Source organism: Hetaerina americana, unplaced genomic scaffold, assembly GCF_022747635.1.
Source record: "Hetaerina americana unplaced genomic scaffold, ioHetAmer1.1.p SCAF_10, whole genome shotgun sequence".
In the NCBI taxonomy this organism is placed as follows: Eukaryota; Metazoa; Arthropoda; class Insecta; order Odonata; family Calopterygidae; genus Hetaerina; species Hetaerina americana.
In genome coordinates, this window is record NW_027286070.1 from 74,483,171 (window position 1) to 74,506,740 (window position 23,570).

At 36.9% G+C, this 23,570-nt stretch overlaps 1 protein-coding gene across 2 annotated transcripts in view; it reads right to left on the minus strand.

Annotated features, from left to right (window-relative positions):
- Window positions 1-3,087: 3,087 nt before the first annotated feature.
- The window catches only part of LOC139700263 (uncharacterized), a 43,947-nt gene continuing 23,464 nt past the window's right edge, over window positions 3,088-23,570 (minus strand). For both annotated transcript variants that reach the window (XM_071598888.1, XM_071598889.1), the window contains exons 13-18: window positions 18,828-18,972; window positions 16,227-16,457; window positions 11,432-11,586; window positions 8,170-8,310; window positions 6,786-6,896; window positions 3,088-4,246 (exon numbers count right to left, since the gene is read on the minus strand). In XM_071598888.1, the coding sequence (XP_071454989.1) occupies window positions 4,064-4,246; window positions 6,786-6,896; window positions 8,170-8,310; window positions 11,432-11,586; window positions 16,227-16,457; window positions 18,828-18,972 (966 nt within the window). In that variant the 3' untranslated portion in view covers window positions 3,088-4,063. The remainder of the gene's footprint in view (window positions 4,247-6,785; window positions 6,897-8,169; window positions 8,311-11,431; window positions 11,587-16,226; window positions 16,458-18,827; window positions 18,973-23,570) is intronic.

Consider the following 23,570-nt stretch of genomic DNA (forward strand, 5'->3'; position numbering starts at 1 on the left):
CTTCATCTCTGCGTACTTCCTACCTCCCTTCACCCCAGCCAACATCCCGTCCTGTTCCTGCCATTTCTTCGTTGGCCTAACATTCTCCCCTCTATTACAGTTTTCAGCATCCCACTGCCGATCAATATGCACTTCATCCATTTTTCTTACCTCCTTAGGATTTCTCCCGACAAACCCCTCTTCTTGCACACCATACGTAGTACTTCCTCATTTATTTTCCTTTCAGTCCATTTCACCTTTTCCATTCTTCTTCACACCCACATTTCAAAAGTCTCCAATCTACTTCTACCCTCCTCCTTCAGTGACCACGTTTATGAGCCGTGCATAGTATTGCTCCATATAAAACTTTTTATGTGTCATTTCTTTATATCCTTACCAAACGTCCTGGTCATCAACTTCCTCTTCCTTGTGAAACCCTGACTTTTCCCAGCCCAAATTTTTTTTCTAATTTGACAGTGTTAGTCCAAAACACTTCTGAGGTATGTAAACTATTCCCCCTGCTCTGGTTTTTGCCCTCCTATTTTAATGTTGACCTTAGCCTTTTCCTTTCAGGAAAATCGCATAACCTTAGTTTTATTTATATCAATTCTCATCCCATATCTATTGCTCTGAGCTTCAAATTCATTCAGCAATACTTGCACTCCCGTAGCTGACTGACAAACTATGGCTTGGTAATCAGTAAACCTAACTGATTTTACAAACTGCCAACTTTCATTCCTACCTTCAGTTCTTCCCATGCCTCTGGCATCATATCCTCACATACACGTTGAATAACACTGGTGACAGTGGACAACCCTGCCTTACACCTCTTCCTAACACTGCCCATCCGGACTCCCCGTTCCCCACTCGCACCGGAGCAGTCTGAGACATGTACAGGTTGCGGGTTGGCCTCCTTTCCCTCCAATCTATTCCTAATTTCTGCAGAATACCCATTAGTTTTTCCCAATTCACTCTATCAAACGCTTTTTCGAAATCTACGAAACAGACAAATACGTTCCGATTGTATTCTATATTCCTCTCGATTAATAATCTCATTACTGCAATGGCATCACGCGTACATCTCCCCTTCCGAAACCCAAACTGATCATCCCCTAAGTAATCATTTGCCCTACTCTCTATCCTTTTGTTTATGATGCTGAGAACAACTTTAGCTGCATGGGATATCAAACTTATTTTTCTGTAGTCCTCATATGATGTAGCCTTTATATTTTTTAGAATAGGAACTAACACTGAACTCAAAGTTATCCTGCCAGATTCCTTCCTCATAGGTACTACAAATCAGTCCATACAGTCTTCCTCCCATATTTTCCTAAACATTTTACCAGTGCCGCAGGAATGTTGTCCACCTCCACGGCCTTATTTAGTTTCAGCTCCCTTAATACCCTTTCTATCTCATTGTCTAGTATGTCTGGACCTAAGCTATCTTCCTCTACGTCATATTCTTTTTCAATTTCTAACTTTGTAGGTCAAAGTTCTTCTATATATTCCTTCTTGGATCTTTTCTGTGTCAACTGTTATCTTACCCAACTTATCTCTGACTGTTAACACATCTTCTCCTCTTACTTCCCAATAGTGATTTAACCTGGCTGTATAACGCACCAATTTCATCCTTCCTCTACAAATGTTCCATATCCTCACACTGCGTCTTCCACCATGCTTCTTTTGCTTTATTTGATACCCATCTCAATTTATCATTTAATTCTTTGTACTTCATTTTGCCTAACATTGTGTTTACATTCTTCCATTTTCTTTGATAGTACTCAATAGTATTCCTAAAACACCACCCCTGCATTAGCTTTTTGAAATGGACCCTACATTTCATAACAACTAAATTGCGGTCAGAGTCCGCTTCCACTAAGTTGTGCAAATTGATCACACTTCCTAAACCTGTGCCTAACCAGAATATAATCTAACTGATACATTTCTCAGTCAGCTGGTATTTTCCATGTATACCTATGCCTTTTGTGGTGTCTAACCCAAGCGCTGGTGATGAGTAACCCGTCTCCTGCAGAACTCTGCAAATTGTAGAATTGCCTTCTCTGCCTGGTCATTCCTCGTGGCTAAACTGTAGTCCTACAACTCATCACCATCTCTTCCTTCGCCTACCGTTGCATTCCAATCTCCCATCACTATCAAATGTTTACCTGCAGGAGCACACGCAATTATGTCCTCTTAACTGATCATATATCCTATCGACTTCTTCCTCCGTGGGGTTGCTCGGTGGCATGTATACATGAATAATAACCAAGTTCGTCGGTTCTGCTTTCCTACGATTCTTTCTACCTCTTTCTTTAATACTATTGCAACCCCTCGTTGGCTCTCATCCCTGCCACTGTATATTATTCTACAACTATCACTCCAGTAATCCCCTCTATCCTTCCATCTCACCTCGCATAGACCTAAAATATCTATTTTTCCCCTTTCCATCTCTCGCTTAATTTTCTCTAATTTTCCTGTCCTCATCATTGCCCTAAAATTCCACGTTCCTATTCTAACTAATGTGGTCTTCTTCTCCTGCGTCTTCTGTCCTGCTGCTGCTGGTTTTCCCTTGCAAGGGTTTCGTGGGATGACGACCGCGGAAGCCTTGCCTCCCCCGCTGCCGGGCACAACACACGGCCGATTGGGCCGAGCCCCGTAGTTCCCAGGGCTCAAAATCTCTGTTTTGTACATCATTTAAATCTAGGGAATGATAATTGAGGTGGTTTCCCGTTGACTTCCTTAATAGTGTTTTTAACGTGACACCATCACTTACTGGCCGCCCTACTGGGGTCAGATGCCATTGCAGCCGCGGAACAGACGCTGCGTGGACTACCTTTCGCCTGGCTCCTAATCTTTGACCTATCTGGCATGGGTGACCCTATCAGGAGCAATTATCATTACTCCCGCAAGCACAGCTCTAGGGAACATTGGAATGCACAAGCCCTTCCACCAGGTCAAGTTTGTAGTCCGTGGGAAGGTTGGTTTACCATGTACATCCTAAATAACAAATAGAACGAAAGTTCTCATTGTTAAGTTAGGTATGCTTCAAGCCAATTAAATATCCTAGTCAAGTAATTCAGGAATAACAGCATGTGAAAAAACAAGAAAATATTCGGAAAAATATTTATTTCAACCAAGTAAGTTTCCATTGTAGACAATGCATCTACAATTTCTTTTACAGGGAATTCAAGGAAATTAAACATTTCTAAGTTAACTGTACAACTAACTTTACACCTTACAAACAATTCCGGAAACTATACAATCTATAGCTACAAGTCACTTAAGTAGATCTTCAGGAAAACAAAAATTTGGAAATAATATTTAAGTTTAACATAAAAGGCTGGCACAATGCCCAAAGACATTTTAATGATCAAAATGAAAACACATATGAGGACAACACATTGATGAAAATATTTGGTCCATGAGCAAATGATTAATAAGTCATAACCTTTTGACCGTTTGTATGACACACACCATTTTAAGGGTTCAACCTGAAACATATAATACATGTCCACCACACTCCTCGAGGATGTACCACATTACAGCATCACATCAGGTGAACCATCTACACATCTGAATTTTTTCTCGAGCTTTAAATTCTCGGCATACTAGTAAGTTTGAAGATACAACTTTATGTGCGCATGTATCACAATATTTCCCTTGAAAAACATGAAAAGCAATGAAACTGTAAATTAGAGTTATAGCAGTTTTCAAAATGACTAGGACAGATAAACAGCTCTTTTACATGAAATTATTATTACAATTCCTAATTGCTTTCACGGAGGTGAAAAAATTATCATGGCATGATAAACATTCACACTGTTAAACCTGAGTGGAAATATAATTACACGTGCCAATGCTGAAATGAAAGACATCTTCAGATTTATTACATAAGTCTTTGTCATAAAAAATTTCACCAGAACATACATCAGAGAGCCCATCTAATACCTCAGTGTCAGTAAAAAACTGACTCCAGAAATCTTTCCAACACTTCAGTGTCATGCAGCTAAACAGCAACAAAAATATTTTCATTAATAAAGGAAAATCATGCCTTAACATTAAAAAACAGTCAACGTGAGAGGTCCTACATTGGTTCCACCTTGACCACATTCATTAGTTTTTGTTCAGATTCCACATCACCAGAACCTAACACGGCTTCCACAGGAAGAACTCCTTCACCTCCATTATCTTGTATGACGTATTGCACAACTGGTCCACCCTCCTCAAGAACCATTTCTAATCGCTCACCCTCCTCTGTCACAAAAACCTGTAATTAATAAAGACATGAACAATATATGAAGATGTGTCCAAGAAATAGCAAGAAAACAGAATAATATATTTCTGTCAATAGAGCCGATGACCTTTAATTGCGAGTTTTCCCAAGGCACCAAAAGGATCTAGATTCACATGCCTCACTAACAAGATATAATTTTGGCTTTTAATTCCACTCTATACACGCTAACAATAAACGAAATGATCACAAATCCATAACAAATAATCACTTTCTGAATGCAGTCTTGGCTCAACTATTACGAGTGATAGGCAAGTGTCCTCTTGCATGAGACTATTGCCGAAGTGATTGAAAGAGAAGAATATCACCAGACAATTATGGAAATTAGTTTTGTCCATTTTAAATCAACAGTTTCGTTTGGATGTGATGGTTCCTTCAAGGTTATTGTTGCTGTTCTAGTCTCTTTCATTCCACACCATCCCCATTTTTCTTCCACCTTCACAATTTAGTATTTGATACCACTATTGATTGTCATGATAATATTAAAATGAAATATACATTATTTACTTGTTAGATAATACTTCAGCATCGAAATTATAACTGATCTCACTCAGGAGGGATGCTTCCATAATTTGAAGGTCCCAAAATTAACTCAGTTTTGGCTGGCTTGTGGTGAATTTATCTGCCAAGTCTCAAGGCCTCATATCGGAGGACAAAAAATGAGACCCATTTATTTGCATTAACCCTAGGCGTTAGTGTGTTGTTTTTCAAGTGGATATGGCGTGGCCAATTTATAAATGACAAAGAAGTACCTCTATGAAGATTATTTGGAGGGGCATAGTGTTTTAATTTATTTTCAGATAAATAAGTACATTGCAAAATGTTTTGTGAGGTCTTGGAACTAGTTCGGTGAAAAAGATAGATTTGTGGATTAACTGTCCAAATTCTACTGGGTAAATATGATATGATAATTCATTATTTAGTGCATTAAGTTTTGAAAACATTAAATAATATGTTTACAGCATATATTTATACTCAGAAAATATTGAAACTCAATGGAACATTTATCTTTTAATTTCTGAGCTCCTTTAAAATCTCTTATTATGATTAAAACTGAAAATAGAACACATTTTATTGTGCTATGTGTGAAAATATGTGCAAAATTAGGTAGAATTTATGTGTATATGTATATGTGTGTGTGTGTATATATATATATATATATATATATATATATATATATATATATATATATATATATATATATATATATATATATATATATACACACATATATATACACATATATATACACATATATATACACATATATACATACATATACATACACATATATACATACATATACATACACATATATACATATATATATATATATATATATATATATATATATATATATATATATATACACATATACACACATATAATAAATTACCATGGACAAAAATAACGACATTAATTACCATCACAGTAGCCTACTGCCATTTAGCTGTAAATTGCAGATAGTCCACTGCAACTATTTATTAAATATGTCCCATCATATGGAGAGGGGAAAACTATTGGCTAGTCATAGCAGTTGTGGATAAGAGGGATGCTGATGTACTTCAATAACAAGTTACTATCAAAGGGGGGCAGATTCTTAAGCAAAGGGCTAATATGCAAGGGTAGAAGTTATAGAAGTGACTGAAACATGAACAATCTAACAAGGGGAGTACAAGAGGAGACAATGCATAACATTCAAGTAGGTGGAGTTTAAAAACTTATGAAATAGTGAAGTGAGAATTCAGAAGGGGAAAAAATGTGTAATGTATACATTAACAGTCTCTCACAGTGTTGGCTTTTGTATTTAATTTTTTTAGTGTTGTGATCTACATTATTTAAATTATGCTTATTCCCACCCTTTTTCCCCTTAGCTTGTGGTAAAAAATACAATTAACTTGCGATTATTCATGATCAGATTATCCATTTTGTGGATTATAAATTCTGTTCTTTCTTCCCAGCACCTCAAAATATTAATAAAATTATAATAATAAATAAAATTTAATGCTTTAAAAATTTTATATGCTTTTTTTAATACAATTTTGAAATACCTTGGATTTCAAAATGTCACTTAATCAAAAGTTGTCAATAGCAATTTAACATTTTCATACTTTCCCATGATTGCTTTCTTTTCATTCATTAACCCTGAGAATTCCATATTCCCCTAAACGGTGAGCAAACACAGAGTTTTACAATGCATAATATAAGTCATTAACTATCTACACCACATTATTTTCATACACTAGATGATAGTTCTGTGTTCTTGAAAAACTATAATTCCACCAATATGAAAATGTCACAATAACAGAAAAAAATACTTTCCTTTGCTAATAAATGGAAATTAACATAAGAAGGAGAGTCTCCATTTTTTTCACGGTCATATTTTTGGAGTTTTTTGATTTTCAATGGCTTATCAGGCATACATTAGTCTGGATAATTGAGATTTTACTGCAGTGACTTTGGGAAAAGCAGACAGCAAGTCACTCCCCTACTTCCCGAGTCATTAAATACTTACTTGGTCAGCATCTCCATAAACAATTTGTTGCTGGACTGGCTCTCCTGATTCATTAACAAGGACATGTTCTCCTCCATCGGTAATGATAATTTGCTTCTGCCCTTCAGTAACCTATTGAGATAAATCAGTATTAAGTGAATAAAAACAATATTTGGAACAGAGTATCAAAATCTTCCTCTTTAGGCCAACACAGTTTAATTCCCTTGGGCAGATGCAAGAGGGTGCACATGGGTACGAAAGCACTTCCATTCATCGGGGTCAGCTCTTGGCGTGGGCACACTTAGCAGTCATCCAGGGCAACCAAATTAGAGATTAATACTGTCCATTATTGGAGGTTTCATAGCATGATCTTGCCCACAGTGGGAAAATACTTGAGACCACCAGGTCTACCACTTGCTTAAGCCCCTAACTTAGTACATGCAGCACCATATACTACTGTGCGAGTGTAATTAAATATGCATAAAATAAAATTTCTTTTCTGGCACTTTTATGAGTACAGTTTCCTGAAGTTTGCAAGAATGGTTCCTTACCTCAATCAACAATGTATCCACACTGTGCCATCATTATCCTCAATTTAAGAGGTTTATCATTTGACCATAAACGATGATTTGTCCAGGCATTGATTATTTTACCATGCATGAGTATCGGCCTTGCAATAAAAAATTGAGGAAATTGGAGATAATCAATAATTGAGGGCAGAGCTGATATCCTTAATTTGCTGCCGCTGAAAGAGTTTGAGCTGCTGTTGCTCACTGGTCTACCATGGCATGCATACTGGCTGGCCATCACTGATGGCTTCCAGCTGTCTCCCCGCTGCATTCTGGCCATTTGGCTGGTGGCACAGTGCATGGTTTGTTTGTCTAAATCACAAGGAACACCGATTGTTTCTTGCCCTTGTATAAATAAGTCTTTGAAATGAATCGGTCACCACAATCAGTTGATCACATGACTGAAGTATAACCTTGCCACAAACATTAAAGTTAAAATGTGTTATTTTGTGAGTAGTGTCAATTTTTTGGGCATTCTAAAACTTCCTAGAAATTTTTCTGACTTTTCCAAGATTTTTCAGACCAGTGGACATGCGGCTATTGGAATTATTAAAATAAAATGAATATTTATGGTCATACTATGGTAAAAATATCTAAAATTGCTACAGGCTACTAATTTTCCCTTCATGGTACAAAATGTAACGTTTCATTGGTGGTGTCTGTCCAGCTCAATGACATCATTTTGCCATCAATAATATAAACAGACTTAGAATAAGTTTTTTAAAAATAATTCAAATTAAAACTCAAAGAGTAATTGTTATGAAAGTTTTAGCAAATAAAATGACATCATTGTCATCACTATGAACATATGAAAGATCTATTTTACCATTACATACCTGATAACCTGCAGATCGGATGGCATCAACAAGTGCACTCAAATTACTGTGATTAACTAATGACATATCTTCAGTCTCCTCAACGACTTCAGTCTCCACATCATTGGCTGGAGCAGCTCCTTCCTCCCCTTCCTCAAGCATCTACTCAACGAGGAAAATTATATGTATGAACGAAAAATCATAGAAATTTCTTCCTCCTATTTTCCATCATTAATTATGTCAAAATCTTTCTTAATTGGAAGAATTATCTTAAATATATTTTAAGGCTTACTCTTTCTTAAAATTCCTATCCTCCATACTATAGTTACGCCAGATATTATTATTAGGTAATCTACTGGTTAAGGTAAGTTTTTGGATGGACATAATTACTAATTAAATAATTTGTGACCCCTAGAAAAACATAACATCCTACTCTACATCAGGTCCCTCTTCAGCTCTGAGTACTTTCTTCCTCCCCTCATCCCGTCCAACATCCCTATCCTGTTCTTTCCCTTTCCTCGTTTGCATAACATTCTCCCCTCAATTACCGCCTTCAACATCCCGCTGCCGGTCAATACCCCCTCCATTCACTATTCCTGCCTCCATAGGATTTCTCCCAACAAACCCCTCTCTTCGCCCACCATACCAAGTACTTCCTCATTTGTTTTCCTCTCTGTCCATTTCACCTTCTCCATTCTTCTCCACACCCACATTTCAAAAGCCTCGAGTCTACGTCTATCCTCCTGCTTCAATGACCACGCTTCCGCACCGTACATAGCTACGCTCCATATCAAAGTTTTTATGAGTCTTTTCTTAACATCCTTACTCAACGTCCCCATCATCAACTCCCTCCTCCATGTGGAAGCCTCTTTCCCTAGTGCAATTCTTCGCCTTACTTCCCTATCACTTTGACCGTGTTGGTCCAAAACACTACCGAGGTACATAAACTGTTCTACCAGCTCTAGTTTTTGTCCTCCTATTTTAATGTTAAGCTCAGCCTTTTTCTTTCTAGAGAATCGCATAAAATTTGTTTTATTAATATTGATTCTCATCCCATACCTGTCGCACTGAATTTCCAATTCACTCAGCAATGCTTGCAGCCCCTTGGCTGACTGACAAACTAAAGCCTGGTCATCAGCAAACCTAACTGATTTTAAGAATTCCCCACCCGCTTTCATTCCTACCTCCAGTTCTTCCCATGCCTCTTTAATCATTTCCTCTGCATACAGGTTGAACAGCAACGGTGATAATGGGCAACCCTGCCTTACACCTCTTCCAAACACTGCCCAACCAGACTCCTCGTTCCCCACTCGCACCTGAGCAGTCTGAGACATGTACAGGTTGCAGATTAGCCTTCTTTCCCTCCAATCTATTCCTATTTTCTGCAATATACTCATTAGTTTTTCCCAATTCACTCTATCAAACGCTTTTTCGAAATCTACAAAACAGGCAAATACCTCCTGGTTGTATTCTATATTCCTCTCGATTAATAATCTCATTACTGCAATGGCATCACGCGTACCTCTCCCCTTCCTAAACCCAAACTGATCATCCCCTAAGTAATCATTTGCCCTACTCTCTATCCTTTTGTTTATGATCCTAAGAACAACTTTAGCTGCGTGAGATATCAAACTTATTGTTCTATAGTCCTCACATATGGAGCGTAGCTATGTACGGCGCGGAAACGTGGTCATTGAAGCAGGAGGATAGACGTAGACTGGAGGCTTTTGAAATGTGGGTGTGGAGAAGAATGGAGAAGGTGAAATGGACAGAGAAGAAAACAAATGAGGAAGTACTTGGTATGGTGGGCGAAGAGAGGGGTTTGTTGGGAGCAATCCTATGGAGGCAGGAAAAGTGGCTGAAGGGGGTATTGACCAGCAGCGGGATGTTGAAGACTGTAATTGAGGGGAGAATGTTAAGTAAACGAGGAAAGGGAAGGAACAGGATAGGGATGTTGGACGGGATGAAGGGAGGAAGAAAGTACTCAGAGATGAAGAGGGACCTGATATAGAGTAGGATGATGGATTTTTTGTTTTGTTAGGAATAATAAAATGTTTGTTTGGTAGTTGTGTCCATCCAAAAACCTACCTTAACCGGTAGATTACCTTAAAAAAAATATATAAATATATACACACACACACACATATATACATATATATATACACATACATAAAAACATATTTTTATACATATGTGTGTGTGTGTATATAAATATATAATTACACACACACACACATATATATATATATGTATGTATGTATGTATATATGTATGTATATATGTATATATGTGTATATATATATATATATATATATATATATATATATATATATATAATTATACACACACATATATATACATATACGAGGGTCATCCGGAAAGTAGTACCCGTTCGTGCCGCATGAAGTGCTGACGACGCGAGTAGCCGCTGGACGAGGTCAGATATCTTCAGTGGCTTGTCTGCCTTCTCTGAGCCAAGTTGCGTGACGCTAGCATTGCCTGTGTTGTTTCTGTGATTGTTTACAATGTTTAAAAAAATTGAGAACGCCGCCAGTTGTGAAGTGAGGGCAGTGATTAAATTCCTCAATGCAAGAAACGTTCGCCCATGTGATATTCATCGCCAATTAAAGGAGGTGTATGGAGACAATGTAATGGACGAGTCGTCTGTTCGGCGGTGGTGTCGCAACTTCAACATGGGGAGGGGGAACACACACGACGATGAGCGTTCGGGGAGACCGTCTGTCATTACAGACCAACTGGTGAGCTCAGTTGACGAATTCGTGAGGAACGATCGGCGCGTCACAATTGATGACATCTGTGAACATTTTCCCAATGTTTCTCGAACAATTGTTCATGAAATTGTTAAACACCATCTGCATTATGCAAAAATTTGTGCAAGATGGGTCCCTCGCGTATCTCAATGAGCTGGCGGCGAAGGACTATGCAGCAGGAATACAGAAACTTGTCACACGTTATGACAAATGCCTTAATTTGCTTGGAGATTATGTTGAGAAGTAGTTTAAAGTATCCTCTTTCAAATAAAATTTTTTATGTTCTTTAATATTTACTTTTGTGTCTTTATTTCACGAACGGGTACTACTTTCCGGATGACCCTCGTGTGTATATATATATACATACATATCTATATATATATATATATATATATATATATATATATATATATATATATATATATATATATATATATTATATTTATATATACACATACATATCTATACATATATATCCCTATATACACACACACACAAGGCAAATGACAAACCTGTAATTGCCTGGCATCAGAAAGTATTTCAATAGTTTGTCCAGGTTGTTGCATCATGCGAGCTGCTTCTTCTTGGCTTAATACTTCATAACCACCATTGGCAGTAGGTCTAACAAACTGTATGCCTTCCTCACCAGCAAGGTCATCCAGCAACTCTGTATGGACAAAAAATAATTATGGTTTTAAAATAATTCAAAACCTGGCACTCCAATAAAGATAAGAGAAATACAAAAATTTAACAACAAATTTTGGTTGAAACACTGTGCACAATTTTGAAACCATGATATAATAATATTCCAGAACCAGAGAAACTGATTTCTTATACCGTAATTTCATTGTTACAAGACTGACTGAGACCATTAAAAACTGATGTGACATTTGTGGAGATACTAAAATTTGGGCTCCAAAATATAGACAAGAGATATTCAAATCATGCATTCATACACACATAAATAATTTTAAATGAAAATTCATATTAATTCTTAAGCATTTTCTATGGCTATTTTTGTTCTAAATGATATTAACCAATATTGTGGGTAGGCTTTGAACATAGTTGAGGTTGAGACATCACTGTCCCATTATCTAGAAATAGAATGTTGAGTCTTGCTGAAGAAATCTCCATGATGGGCAAAGCAACCACCTATCTCTTCCTGCCCATTCAAATTCCAAATGGATGCATATTTGTTATCCACTTCCTGTAACTGCACAATACTTTTCAATTCCCAAGCAAAATTGTAGTTAGGTGTTATGATTTTTGAAAACATGAACCGACAGTCAGGGACACACTTTATCATGAGGCAAGAAGCAGATGGGACAGCTATACAAACAGTGAATGTGAAGTACTAAAATTCCATATTTTTAGGCAGTTTCTTATAATCAATTCATGGTAATTGATAGTAATACTAATAGTGAAAATCAAAGACTTATTAATCTGATGAACAGGGACAAGATTAAAATGGCCACGTACAATGCTGTTGTAAAGAATCATTTAAAAGAAAAGATAATGATTACCCTCCTCCATCTCTTACCTATGGCTAGGTCTCACTAATCAGGTAATCATAGGTGAATTGTAGATATAATTTTCACTACAACTTCTCCAGGATACAATAAATATGTAGGTAAATATAACCAGAGCTACGAGGCAAAAAGTATGTAAGTATTTTTTTCAAGGAGAAGTTACAGTTCCAAGGTAAAACAAAGTCATGATCAAAAGAGGTATACATTTCATGTGCTGTTACTGCCATTCATCCAGTGCAACATTGATTTTTCCCCAGGGGATTTCAATTTTATTAATACTGCTTTGATTTGTCAATAAAATGATTTGGAATAATTAAAAGAAGGTATTCATGGTCTAATTTCTTTACAAAGTACTCTTTCCATATGTGGGTATACCATTACAATTTAGGGTATACAGGGTGTGGTACAAAAATTCAAACAAATTAAACCATTTTACTAAACATTTTTTTATTACAAAAATTAAAATATTTGCAAAATGTTTTGCACTAAATTGTTTGCACCATCATAAACAAATAATGCATTAAATGTACCTCTCACTAGGTTCAACGTTGACCTTCATTCTTGGTCTGAGGCATTCGCAGGCCCATTTAATGAGCAATGGTCCATATCCGTGAATGTCATTTCAATAATGGCTGTCCATGATGGAATGTTTGGATATATGGACTTGTTGGTGAATCTTTTGACCATGCTGCGCACATAGTAGTTCAATGGATATAAATCTGGGCTGTTGTGAGGCCAGAATTCCTTGGGCCAAAACATATCCACTTGGTACAACAACCAATTTTGCACCAAATGACTCATATGGGCTGGTGCACAAGTCCCGCTGGAAAATATATGGCCTTCCAGACGACATGTTTCCCTCCATGGCTTCACTACACTTGTCAGAATATGCAAATAACCTTTGTTGATATTTTCCCATTTGTTAAAGATATGCAATGGCATGACATTGCACCATCACTGGACACAACTCCTAACATGTGAACATTCACCAGAAATTTAGATCTGGAAACAACGGGGACCTCTTCCAGGTCATAGGCGAGCCAAGGGTCATTCCTATGAATGGTTTTAGGATCCACAGTAAAAATTGTTCATCAGAAAAAATTTGATCAGTCCAGCAGCATTGTTTTTAAAGGAACACAAGAAAGAATAGGTTGCAACGTCCAACTCACTTTGCCCTGGCACCTTTGGGAAGCATCTGTCTAATTTGAAGGTATAAGACTCGAATCGGAGGCCTTCCACGATTATTTGATGCATAGTATTTTCACTTACAATGACAACAATTTTCAGATCGATTGCCCTGGATCCTCAAAAATGAGCTCCCCAGTTCACTGGATGGCGTTTGGCATCCTAGCAACACGCTCCTTGCAGTGAGTTTTCCTCAACAGTATTGCAAAACCATTGTCAGACTTCTCCGACTGATTATACTTTGCGACAACATCATATACCAATCTCAGGTACCTGAAGAACCAAATAATTTCTGTCATTGAGCAACCAGTGCATACACTTTCAATAGTGTTTATAGTAATTATGGCTTGCACTTTCAATAGTAATTATGGCTCTTCGGTTCTACACCACACTTATTCTCACCATTGCAACCGTTTCGAGACCATGACTGTTCAGTATACTACCTTGATCAAAAAGTTCCCGGAATTTATTCAGAAAATTAAAAATACAAGTTTATTCATCTAAATCTATATTGTCCCCTTCAAAGTAATCCCCATCGACTGCAACACACTTATGCCAGCGCTTGATCCAATCCTCGAAACATTTTTTATATTCGGTTTTCGGTATGTCCATCAGTGCTTCCTGCGATTTTTCTATTACTTCCTCTCGGCTGCTAAAACGCGTTCCCCGTAATGGTTTTTTAACTCGATTGAACAGAAAGAAGTCACAGGGAGCCAAATCAGGTGAATTCGGTGGCTGTTGGATGGTATTTGTTGCATTTTTCGTCAAAAAATTACGAATAATGATAGCACTGTGCGACGGTGCGGTATCATGGTGCAAAATCCACGAGTTTTCTGCCCACATTTCTGGTCTCTTTCGGCGAATTGCTTCACGCAAACGTCTCATAACGCCCAAATAATACTCTTTGTTTACTGTCTGGCCTTCTGGCAAAAATTCATGATGCACTACACCGTTGTAATCCATGAAAACCGTCAGCATTGCCTTCTTTTTTGACTGAAAACGACGTGGTTTTTTTGGTCTCGGCTCATTTGGTGAACGCCATTCACTTGCCTGATGTCTGGATTGCGTGTCGTACTCATAAACCCACGTATCGTCTCCAGTAATGATCCTTTTGATGAATGTGGGATCGGATTCAGCCTCGCAAATCATGTCTTTTGCGACGTCAACACGGTCTCTTTTTTGCATGAAATTGAGGTCTTTTGGCACCAATTTTGCTGCTACACGACGGAAACCCAAATCATTAACCACAATGTCTTGGGCGGATCCATAGGCAATGTTCAAGTCCTCCGCTATTTCTCTGATGGTTAATTTGCGGTTATTGACCAACATTTCTTTTACTTTATCAATTTTTTCACCGACTTTCGATGTCGATGGTCTGCCACTGCGTTCATCATCTTCGATTGACTCACGACCACTTCTGAACCGCTCGTGCCACTGGTAAACGACCGTTTTTTTTAGAGAATCGTTGCCGAAACACTTTTCCAACATTTCCAACGTCCGTGCGCCACTAAATCCGTTTTTTACGCAAAATTTAATACAAGTTCGTTGTTGCAAATTTAAATCCATTTCTGCAATTGTAAAAAATCGCCAACACACACAGAGATAGATGTACTCTTGGCTACGTAACTTTTGCAAATGTCAAGTTATGACACTAAGATTTAAAGGGAATATCAACAACAGATGTACCAATTTAACAAAAAAAACAGAACTCAAATCGGAACGATGGGAGCGCCACACGGTGGTTATTCCGGGAACTTTTTGATCAAGGTAGTATGCAACAAGCTTATTCGTGTGCCAGTGGTGACCACTACATGTGGTATAAAATGGCGGTGATTTCAAATACAATTTTTCCCTGGATACACATCTGAAAATCACTGAATAATTACAGTGAAGTCATACTCGAGTAGTTTTCCCCATATTACCCAAGAATTTTCACTTTATTGATAAACAAGAAAAATTTGTACATCAGTAGATTATATGACTTACTTTCCCACTCCCTCCTATGACTACCACTTATTGTCTGTTGAGTATAGCATTGGACTACTGATTAGAGAGCACAGGTTCGATTCCCAGGCACACTTCTCTGGACACCCTCGGCTTCAACTGAGCTACATGATTTTTCGAGTGCCAGACCTTCCTGGGAAACCATAGGTGGTGGCACAGTGAGAGGATCTGGCCCCCCCACCCTGATGCTTAGATTTCACTTGCCATTGGACACCGTATTGGGTGAACTCTACCCACAGCTACCAAACTGACCTTCTGGTTGATCACAGTATTCATGGTTCAACACTCAGCTAGAGAAAGTTAAAACTGAAAAAACTGCCATTCAAAGAAATTTTTTTTATTTCCCAAAAAAGTACGTAATGGGATGCAATGAAAGGCCTGGTTCAAAATGATTGGGGACTTCAAATTATTCAAACATGATATATCAGAATAGAAAGAAGTTTGTACATGTAAATATGTAGCTATGGATGGGTTGCAAATCATTAAAATTCCTGCACAAGGAAGTTTGTTGCAAAACCATGTTACCAATTTTAAATTCTTAGTATCTCAAATTGTACTTTTGTCTAAGAAGATTAATCATCATAAATACCTTGTTGTGATGTAGTTGTTGAGTTCCCCTGGGATTGGACCATATTCACAGCTGCAGCAAGGAGATTAACAGCAGAATGTCCAAGACCCTGCAGTTCCTCCTCGGGTATGAGGGTGCCGTCTTCTCTAACATACTGAACACGAGGAGTGTTGTCCACCTCCTCATTCTCAGCTTGGGTTTGACTATCTTCACCATCAGCCACGGCCAATATGGAACTTTCCTCTATTAACTCTGTGATAAGATGATTAATGCACTTAGCACATGTAAATTGACCACAGGAAAATATTAACATTGCATGTGATCGTAACATCCAACATCCCATGAATTATTTTTGGATCAAAGTATTACTATGCTTAAGTTTCTGTTAATAAATATAGTAGACTCTACAAACAGCAATGCCCAAAAAATAGCTCATTTTGCATAACTACATCACAATTTGGGAATTAAGAGGGTGGCCCCTAGTAAACATTTCACAAAAGCCAACAATACAGATTAAGTTTCATTTCTACTTGTAATGGAAATACGCACTATGTTTTGCACTATCCATACTTTATACATAAAAAAGTCTCAGAGGCTGCTCGTAAATAATTTGGAACTGAGAAGATGACCAGTGAAAAACGATACACATAAGCCAGTCATACTGGCATAGTGTCACCTAATCTGTACATATCTGGTTTGTCAATTTATTCTTTGCATAATATGTTGGCACAGATGCTATCTTAAACAGGCACTTAGTATAGATGGATTCAGAGCTGGTTTGTATGCTGAAAAGTTTCCAAGTACACATTCAATAGACTTTACACCAAATAGCTACAAGAAAATAAGTTTTATGCAATATAGGAAACCAGAGGTAATACTTCATGTAATATACACAAGATGGATGTTTAATTAATTTTAAACTATCCAAAATGTACACGGTAACAAAAAAACACAATTTTTTTGTAGGCAAATAGTGCCCTACCTTAAATCAAAAAATATATTACAATCTATGGGTTGCAAAGAACTATTTAATGCAAAGCATAATACCTTTATCGTTTGTGAGGAGAGTGGATCAACTAGGATTTCCTTATCCACAATAATTATTTCACTTTCTTGTAGGATAATCGAGAGTCTGCTATATGCATCTATGGCACATAGTGTTTCCAAACTAAATGTTTTGCAGCTATAAGCTCTGCGATTGTTCATAAGGAATCGGAAATAATAAAATAATTTATTTATAGTGAAAAAGAATACTAAGTCTCTCCTTATACATTAGTGGCTTCTAATGACATGAAGAAATACTATTTAAAAGCTGTTAGGCTTATTCTAATGAATGAATATTTATGTACGCAATATTATAGAAATAATTAACTCTTGAACAATGCCTATAAATTCAAAAATGAAATTAGAGGGATCTACTATCGGTAAAACTTGCTCATTTCACAAACTGATATGAACGGTTTCTCACTCATCAATGTTTAAGTCATGTAATATCTCGAACACTTTATTACCAATCTGAAAAATATCAAAAACTAAATTTCATCTATTTAATTGCCTTTCATGATAACAGGTGAATTTAAATGTAGAAAATCAACCATTACCTAACCATTTCTATAAAATATATGAAACAATTTATCACGCAGTAGGTGTGCATCCATAAATTATGCACAATTACCCTTCAGTTTTGAAACTATGAAAACAAAGATTGTAAGTGATAGCATGAAACTTTCCTTAAACCGTATGTTTAACTTCTAATAAGCTGATAAATTCTTTGAAACTGATTCAACTTTTGCTTAATATTGCAAATGTTTAGAAACTATTCATTCGCCAGGATGAGCAGAAATGAGAACAAGAACCAAGCTAGGAACCAAACTCAAAGCAGAACAAAAAAATTGGAACTGATCCACCTCTATATTATAGCATAATCGAAAGGACATTTGGAGACCATTTACAACTGATTTCCTTTTCTGGTGCTTACCAAACAAAAATTAATAAATTCTCTTAAGTTTTTTAGTTAATTTTTGTTGCCCAATGCTATTTGCGGGTTTATTTAACATTGATTGTGCTGGGGGAGTAACAGTGGTGTCATATTAAGGTATTATTATAATCAATAAATAGAATCGCTCAAATGCATGAAATAATAGAGGAACTTTGGAAGCAATATAAAAAATATACATGTGAAGTATTGAACTTCAAAACGAAGTTATCTTACAGCATACGTAAAATGAACATAAAGGTAACTGATAGTTAAACATACTGATGTATGCATAAAATGTTATTTCCTATCTAGTAAGTACTTCCTTGATCAATGTGATTGTAAAACATGATAATGATGAAGAAGTAAATTTATAATGCTACATGAACTGACAGGGGCAGAGGTAAAAAATCAAAAATGTTTTTTTTTTCAAGAAATTATGGCTATTGGGATGTGCATCAACCACTTTTGCATTTGAATTGAAGTGCATGGTGTTAAAATATGGGCTTACTTTAAGGCCACACACAAATGTACTCATTGATGTGACAATCTGTTTCGCAACATAAGAGCTTTGAAGTACCCAAAGAAAAACTTAGAATGTATTCTTGGTTAGTGGACACCCTGAATAGATATCTGAGGCTACTCACCACCAGTTGGTTCCTCATCCACTTCCACCTCTTCCTGTTGGTGCACCTCCTCAACTTCACTTTTCGCAACCTCTTCTTCAGCATTACCTTCCTTATCTTCACATGCATTTGCCTCTTCCTCCTGCTCAGGACCTGGAGGCTCAACCTAATGGCAAAAATATTTATCAATTAAAACCTCAATTTCAGCCCAACAAAACAAGAGGCAGGCCTAATTAGCACAAATAGAAGCCAGATGTTTGCTACTGATCAGTTAACTCAATATGCATACAAAAACTTGTTTGTAACAAATGATGGTAAAATTTATCTATTTAAACAAGTGACTTCAGATCCTAAAACTTTCAAGATCAGAGGATTTGGTAAGATGAATTACAAATATTTAGATTCAGAATAAACTATACTTACAGCTTCTTTTGGCTATCTTACTTCAGTGAACAAGCATAATGATTAGACATTATAAAAGAAACTATGGCTGATAATAAGCCCAGAATGTCTTCAGAAGTCCATTATTTATTATTATTAGGTAATCTACCGGTTAAGGTAGGTTTTTGGATGCACATAATTACTAATTAAATAATTTGTGACCCCTAGCAAAACACAGCATCCTACTCTACATCAGACCCCTCTTCATCTCTGAGTACTTCCTTCCTCCCTTCATCCCGTCCAACATCCCAATCCTGTTCCTTCCCTTTCCTCGTTTGCCTCACATTCTCCCCTCTATCACAGTCTTCAACATCCCGCTGCCTGTCAATACCCCCTTCATCCATTTTTCCTGCCTCCACAGGATTTCTCCCAACAAACCCCTCTCTTCGCCCACCATGCCAAGTACTTCCTCATTTGTTTTCTTCTCTGTCCATTTCACCTTCTCCATTCTTCTCCACACCCACATTTCAAAAGCCTCCAATCTACGTCTATCCTCCTGCTTCAATGACCACGTTTCCGCGCCGTACATAGCTACGTTCCACATCAAAGTTTTTACGAGTCTTTTCTTAACATCCTTACTCAACGTTCCCGTCATCAACTCCCTCCTTGTGAAAGCTTCTTTGCATAGCACAATTCTTCTCCTTACGTCCCTACTACTTTGACTCAGTTCAACTCAGCTTTAAAATTGCAGTGCCTTTTCGTACTCTTGATGAAGTGCTGTACAGCGATAAGTGGCCATGTGACCTGACCGTGAGGCGTTTTTTATTCAAGCGCCGGACTGCAGTGGAACTGAATTACTACGAAGTGGCAAAGACAATAAATCTCATTCCAGTGGGGAGAGTAAGATCAGGATACTAGTTCTCAACATACAGTGTCTATATAATAAGTTACAAGACCTTGAAGCTTTAACTTTAACAGACAAATCGGACGTAATCTGCATTGTGAGCATTGGATGAGTGTACTGGGTGTCACAATTCCAGGATATGTGAGAGGGGACTGTTATTGTCGAAAAATGAAACGCCATGGTGGAGTGGTGATCTATGTAAAAAAACACTATTGCGCATGAAAAACCGAAGATAAATCTGCAGTCCTTGAACACTGAACTATTTTTACCACTGAGCTATTTGAATGCTCAGTGGTAAAAATCACTGTCAATGAGCAAATTCTAATTATATTTGCACTGTATCGATCTCCAGTAGGACCCTTTAGGGGAATTCGTTGATAAATTGGATAATTTGCTCTACAATATGACAACTTATTCTAAGAGGCCTACAATAATTCTCACTGGAGACTTCAATTGTAACCTCCTCACTGATGGTAATAATCAAAGAGAACTGCTGTCTCGACTAGCCTCCTATAACTTAAAACCCTTGGTGAATAATCCTACAAGAGTTACAGCTAGTTCTAAAACCCTGTTGGATAACATCTTCACAGATTATCCAGACTCCCAAGTTAAAACAGTTGTTTTTAACCCAGCTCTGTCTGATCACAGGGCAATTATGTCAGTTTTCAATGTGTCTGAAATTAGCAAATCTGCTGTTGCTCCTACCATATTAAAGAGAGATATTTAGTGAATCTAATGTCAGCCACTTTCAACTTCTCTAGAGTCAAGAGAATTGGAAGTTGTTGGATGAGAATAACTCCATGAACAGTAGCTTCGACCTGTTCTAGAGAACGTTTTTGTTTCACTTTGAATCAGCCTTTCCCCTTGTACCATTTAAGCACCCTAAACCCATTCAAAAAAACTGGGTCACTCCAGAACTCGGGCATTTGTCCAGGGTATTAAGGATAAAATCACAATGTAATATGTCCTCTGCAGATAACACACTGCACCATGAATATTCTAACTTAAAAAAGCTGTACCGTATTATGATAAAGAAATCAAAGAAAGAGTATAATGACAAACTAATCTTGAATGCAACCAATAACACAAAAATGGCATGGCATATTATTAAACAAATTTTTTTGGATTCAGAAAAGGGAAGTCAACAGAGCGGGCAATTTTCAATGCAGTTGACACCATAATACAACAAATTAACTCCAAGCAGAAAGTAATGGGTGCATTCTTTGACTTGTCCAGAGCATTTGATATGGTTGAGCATGATAAACTCTTGTTGAAATGTGATCAAATGGGTATTGGAGGCACAGCACAGCAGTGATTGGGAAAATACCTCAAAAATCGGCAACAAAGGGTAGCTGTCCAGAAGAATGGGAATACCTTCTTCTCTTCACCATTAAGTGTTGAAAAAGGTGTTCCTCATGGGTCAATGTTGGGTCCAACTTTATTTCTCATTTATATAAATGACCTACCCAAAACATTTGGTGTAAATTCTCTCGGTAACTGTGTCTTATTTGCAGAAGATGTGAGCATTGCGCTGTATCAGAAATCCTTTGAAGATTTGATGACTCTAGGTAAAACCATTATTCAAGACATGGGCACGCGGTGCTTAGGGAATAACCTCATTCTCAATGAAACAAAAACTCAGGCCATGATTTTCTCTGCAAAACCCTGCTATTTTGATAAAAGTACTTTTCAGCCTATGTCAAATAACTGTAAAATTATTAACGACTGTAAATTTTTGGGAATATATTTTGATAAATACCTGAAATGGGACCTGCACATCACAAATCTAAGTAAAAAATTAAATTCTGTGTACTATCTTTTTTCATTTCTGAAACATACTGTTAGTATGGATGTTTTAAAAACACTCTACTAGGGTCTATTTTATCCTCTTGTATCATACAGCATCGAAATCTGGGGAAGTGGGTCATCAACTAAGTTAAATAAAATATTTATTATTCAAAAGAAATTGCTTAGGTCCATGTGCAATAAACCCTATAGAGCCCACTGCAGACCTCTCTTTCAAAGCCTTGGCATCTTAACTGCCCCTAGTGTTTTTATTTATAATTCGATAATTTTTGTGAAAAAGAACATGCCTCTATTCCCATCAAATAATGGCACACACACCTATGGGACTAGGACAAGAAATCATCTGTGTGTAGTGACTGCTAGTATGACAATGATGTCCAAGGGACCTCGTTCTCTATGCATCAAAATATTCAACAGGCTTTAAAAAATGAGAAATTACTCTTTTTTTTTAAATAAATTATTTATGTACTTGAATGAAAAATGTTTTTAATGTGTGAATGACTACTTCAATTCTGGGTGATTTCTGGGTGAATTTTATATTGTGTAAATTCTAAATTATGTATGTAGGTGTAATTTTATTATTTTTTTCTCTGGCTAGTAATCAACTTACTGTACTTCTTGACGTACCCTATATGATTACATAATTGTATGATATTTAGTACCATACTATGTACTCGTCAATTGGGGAAATAAAATTATTATTATTATTACTACGGCATAAAATTAGACGATGAAATTTTCTAAATGCAAAGCAACATAATAATGCAAGCTTTAACCACTAACATTTCTCTTTTGCAGCCAAAATAAGGAGCAATGCTGTTTTTTTCTTGATACAGAATATTGCCAAAGATGGCTCTGTAGGGTGTATTTTAGGGCCTAGGCAGTTTCCCTTTAAAGGGCAGAGAAGTGCATACTTGCACCCTAAATATTTCCACCCTTTGTTGTGAACATAGGAATTAGGAATTAAGTGTTTTCAAACAAACAGACCTATTTATCATACTTTCTGAAATGAGGGTATGTAAGTTTTATCAGTCATTTGTCAGATCTGAGATAAGGAATGAAATGAGACATGAAATTGAGACAAAAGCCATCATCTCCTGAGCCCTTTTCCCCTCCATACCTTCAGAAGCAAACACTAGGGAAATCCTAATTTTAAAAATTGCAGACATGATCTCAGAATACACTTGGAAACATATTATGATCTCAAAAGAGCAGTGTGGACAGTTGAAATCGAAAAGTTTTCATTGTTTACTCTTTATGGGTGATTATAACACACTATAGGGCTAGCAATTCAAGGTTAAAATGCTACATCTGCTTGTCTCATACATGCATGACATTTTTTCACACTGTCCATTGGCCTACCAAAAGATGCACACAAGGGAATTTGTAGCATTTTTTTGCAAAAAAATGAATAACATAAATGTGATGCCTCCTCCACGTGTACAGAAAACTTTAAAATGTGTAACCGTTGATTGGCATGCATGTTTGGGGAACATTTTTGAATATAAAATTTGCTTGCAAGTTATGCAATCATATCATGGCTCAATTCCATTTAAGTTTTATCCTTTTGGCCAAGAACTGCTCTGAGCTTTGATTGACACATAATATTTCAAATTAATTATTATTGAAATAATGAAGTTTCACAGATTAACAAATTTGCTTTAAAAATTTCA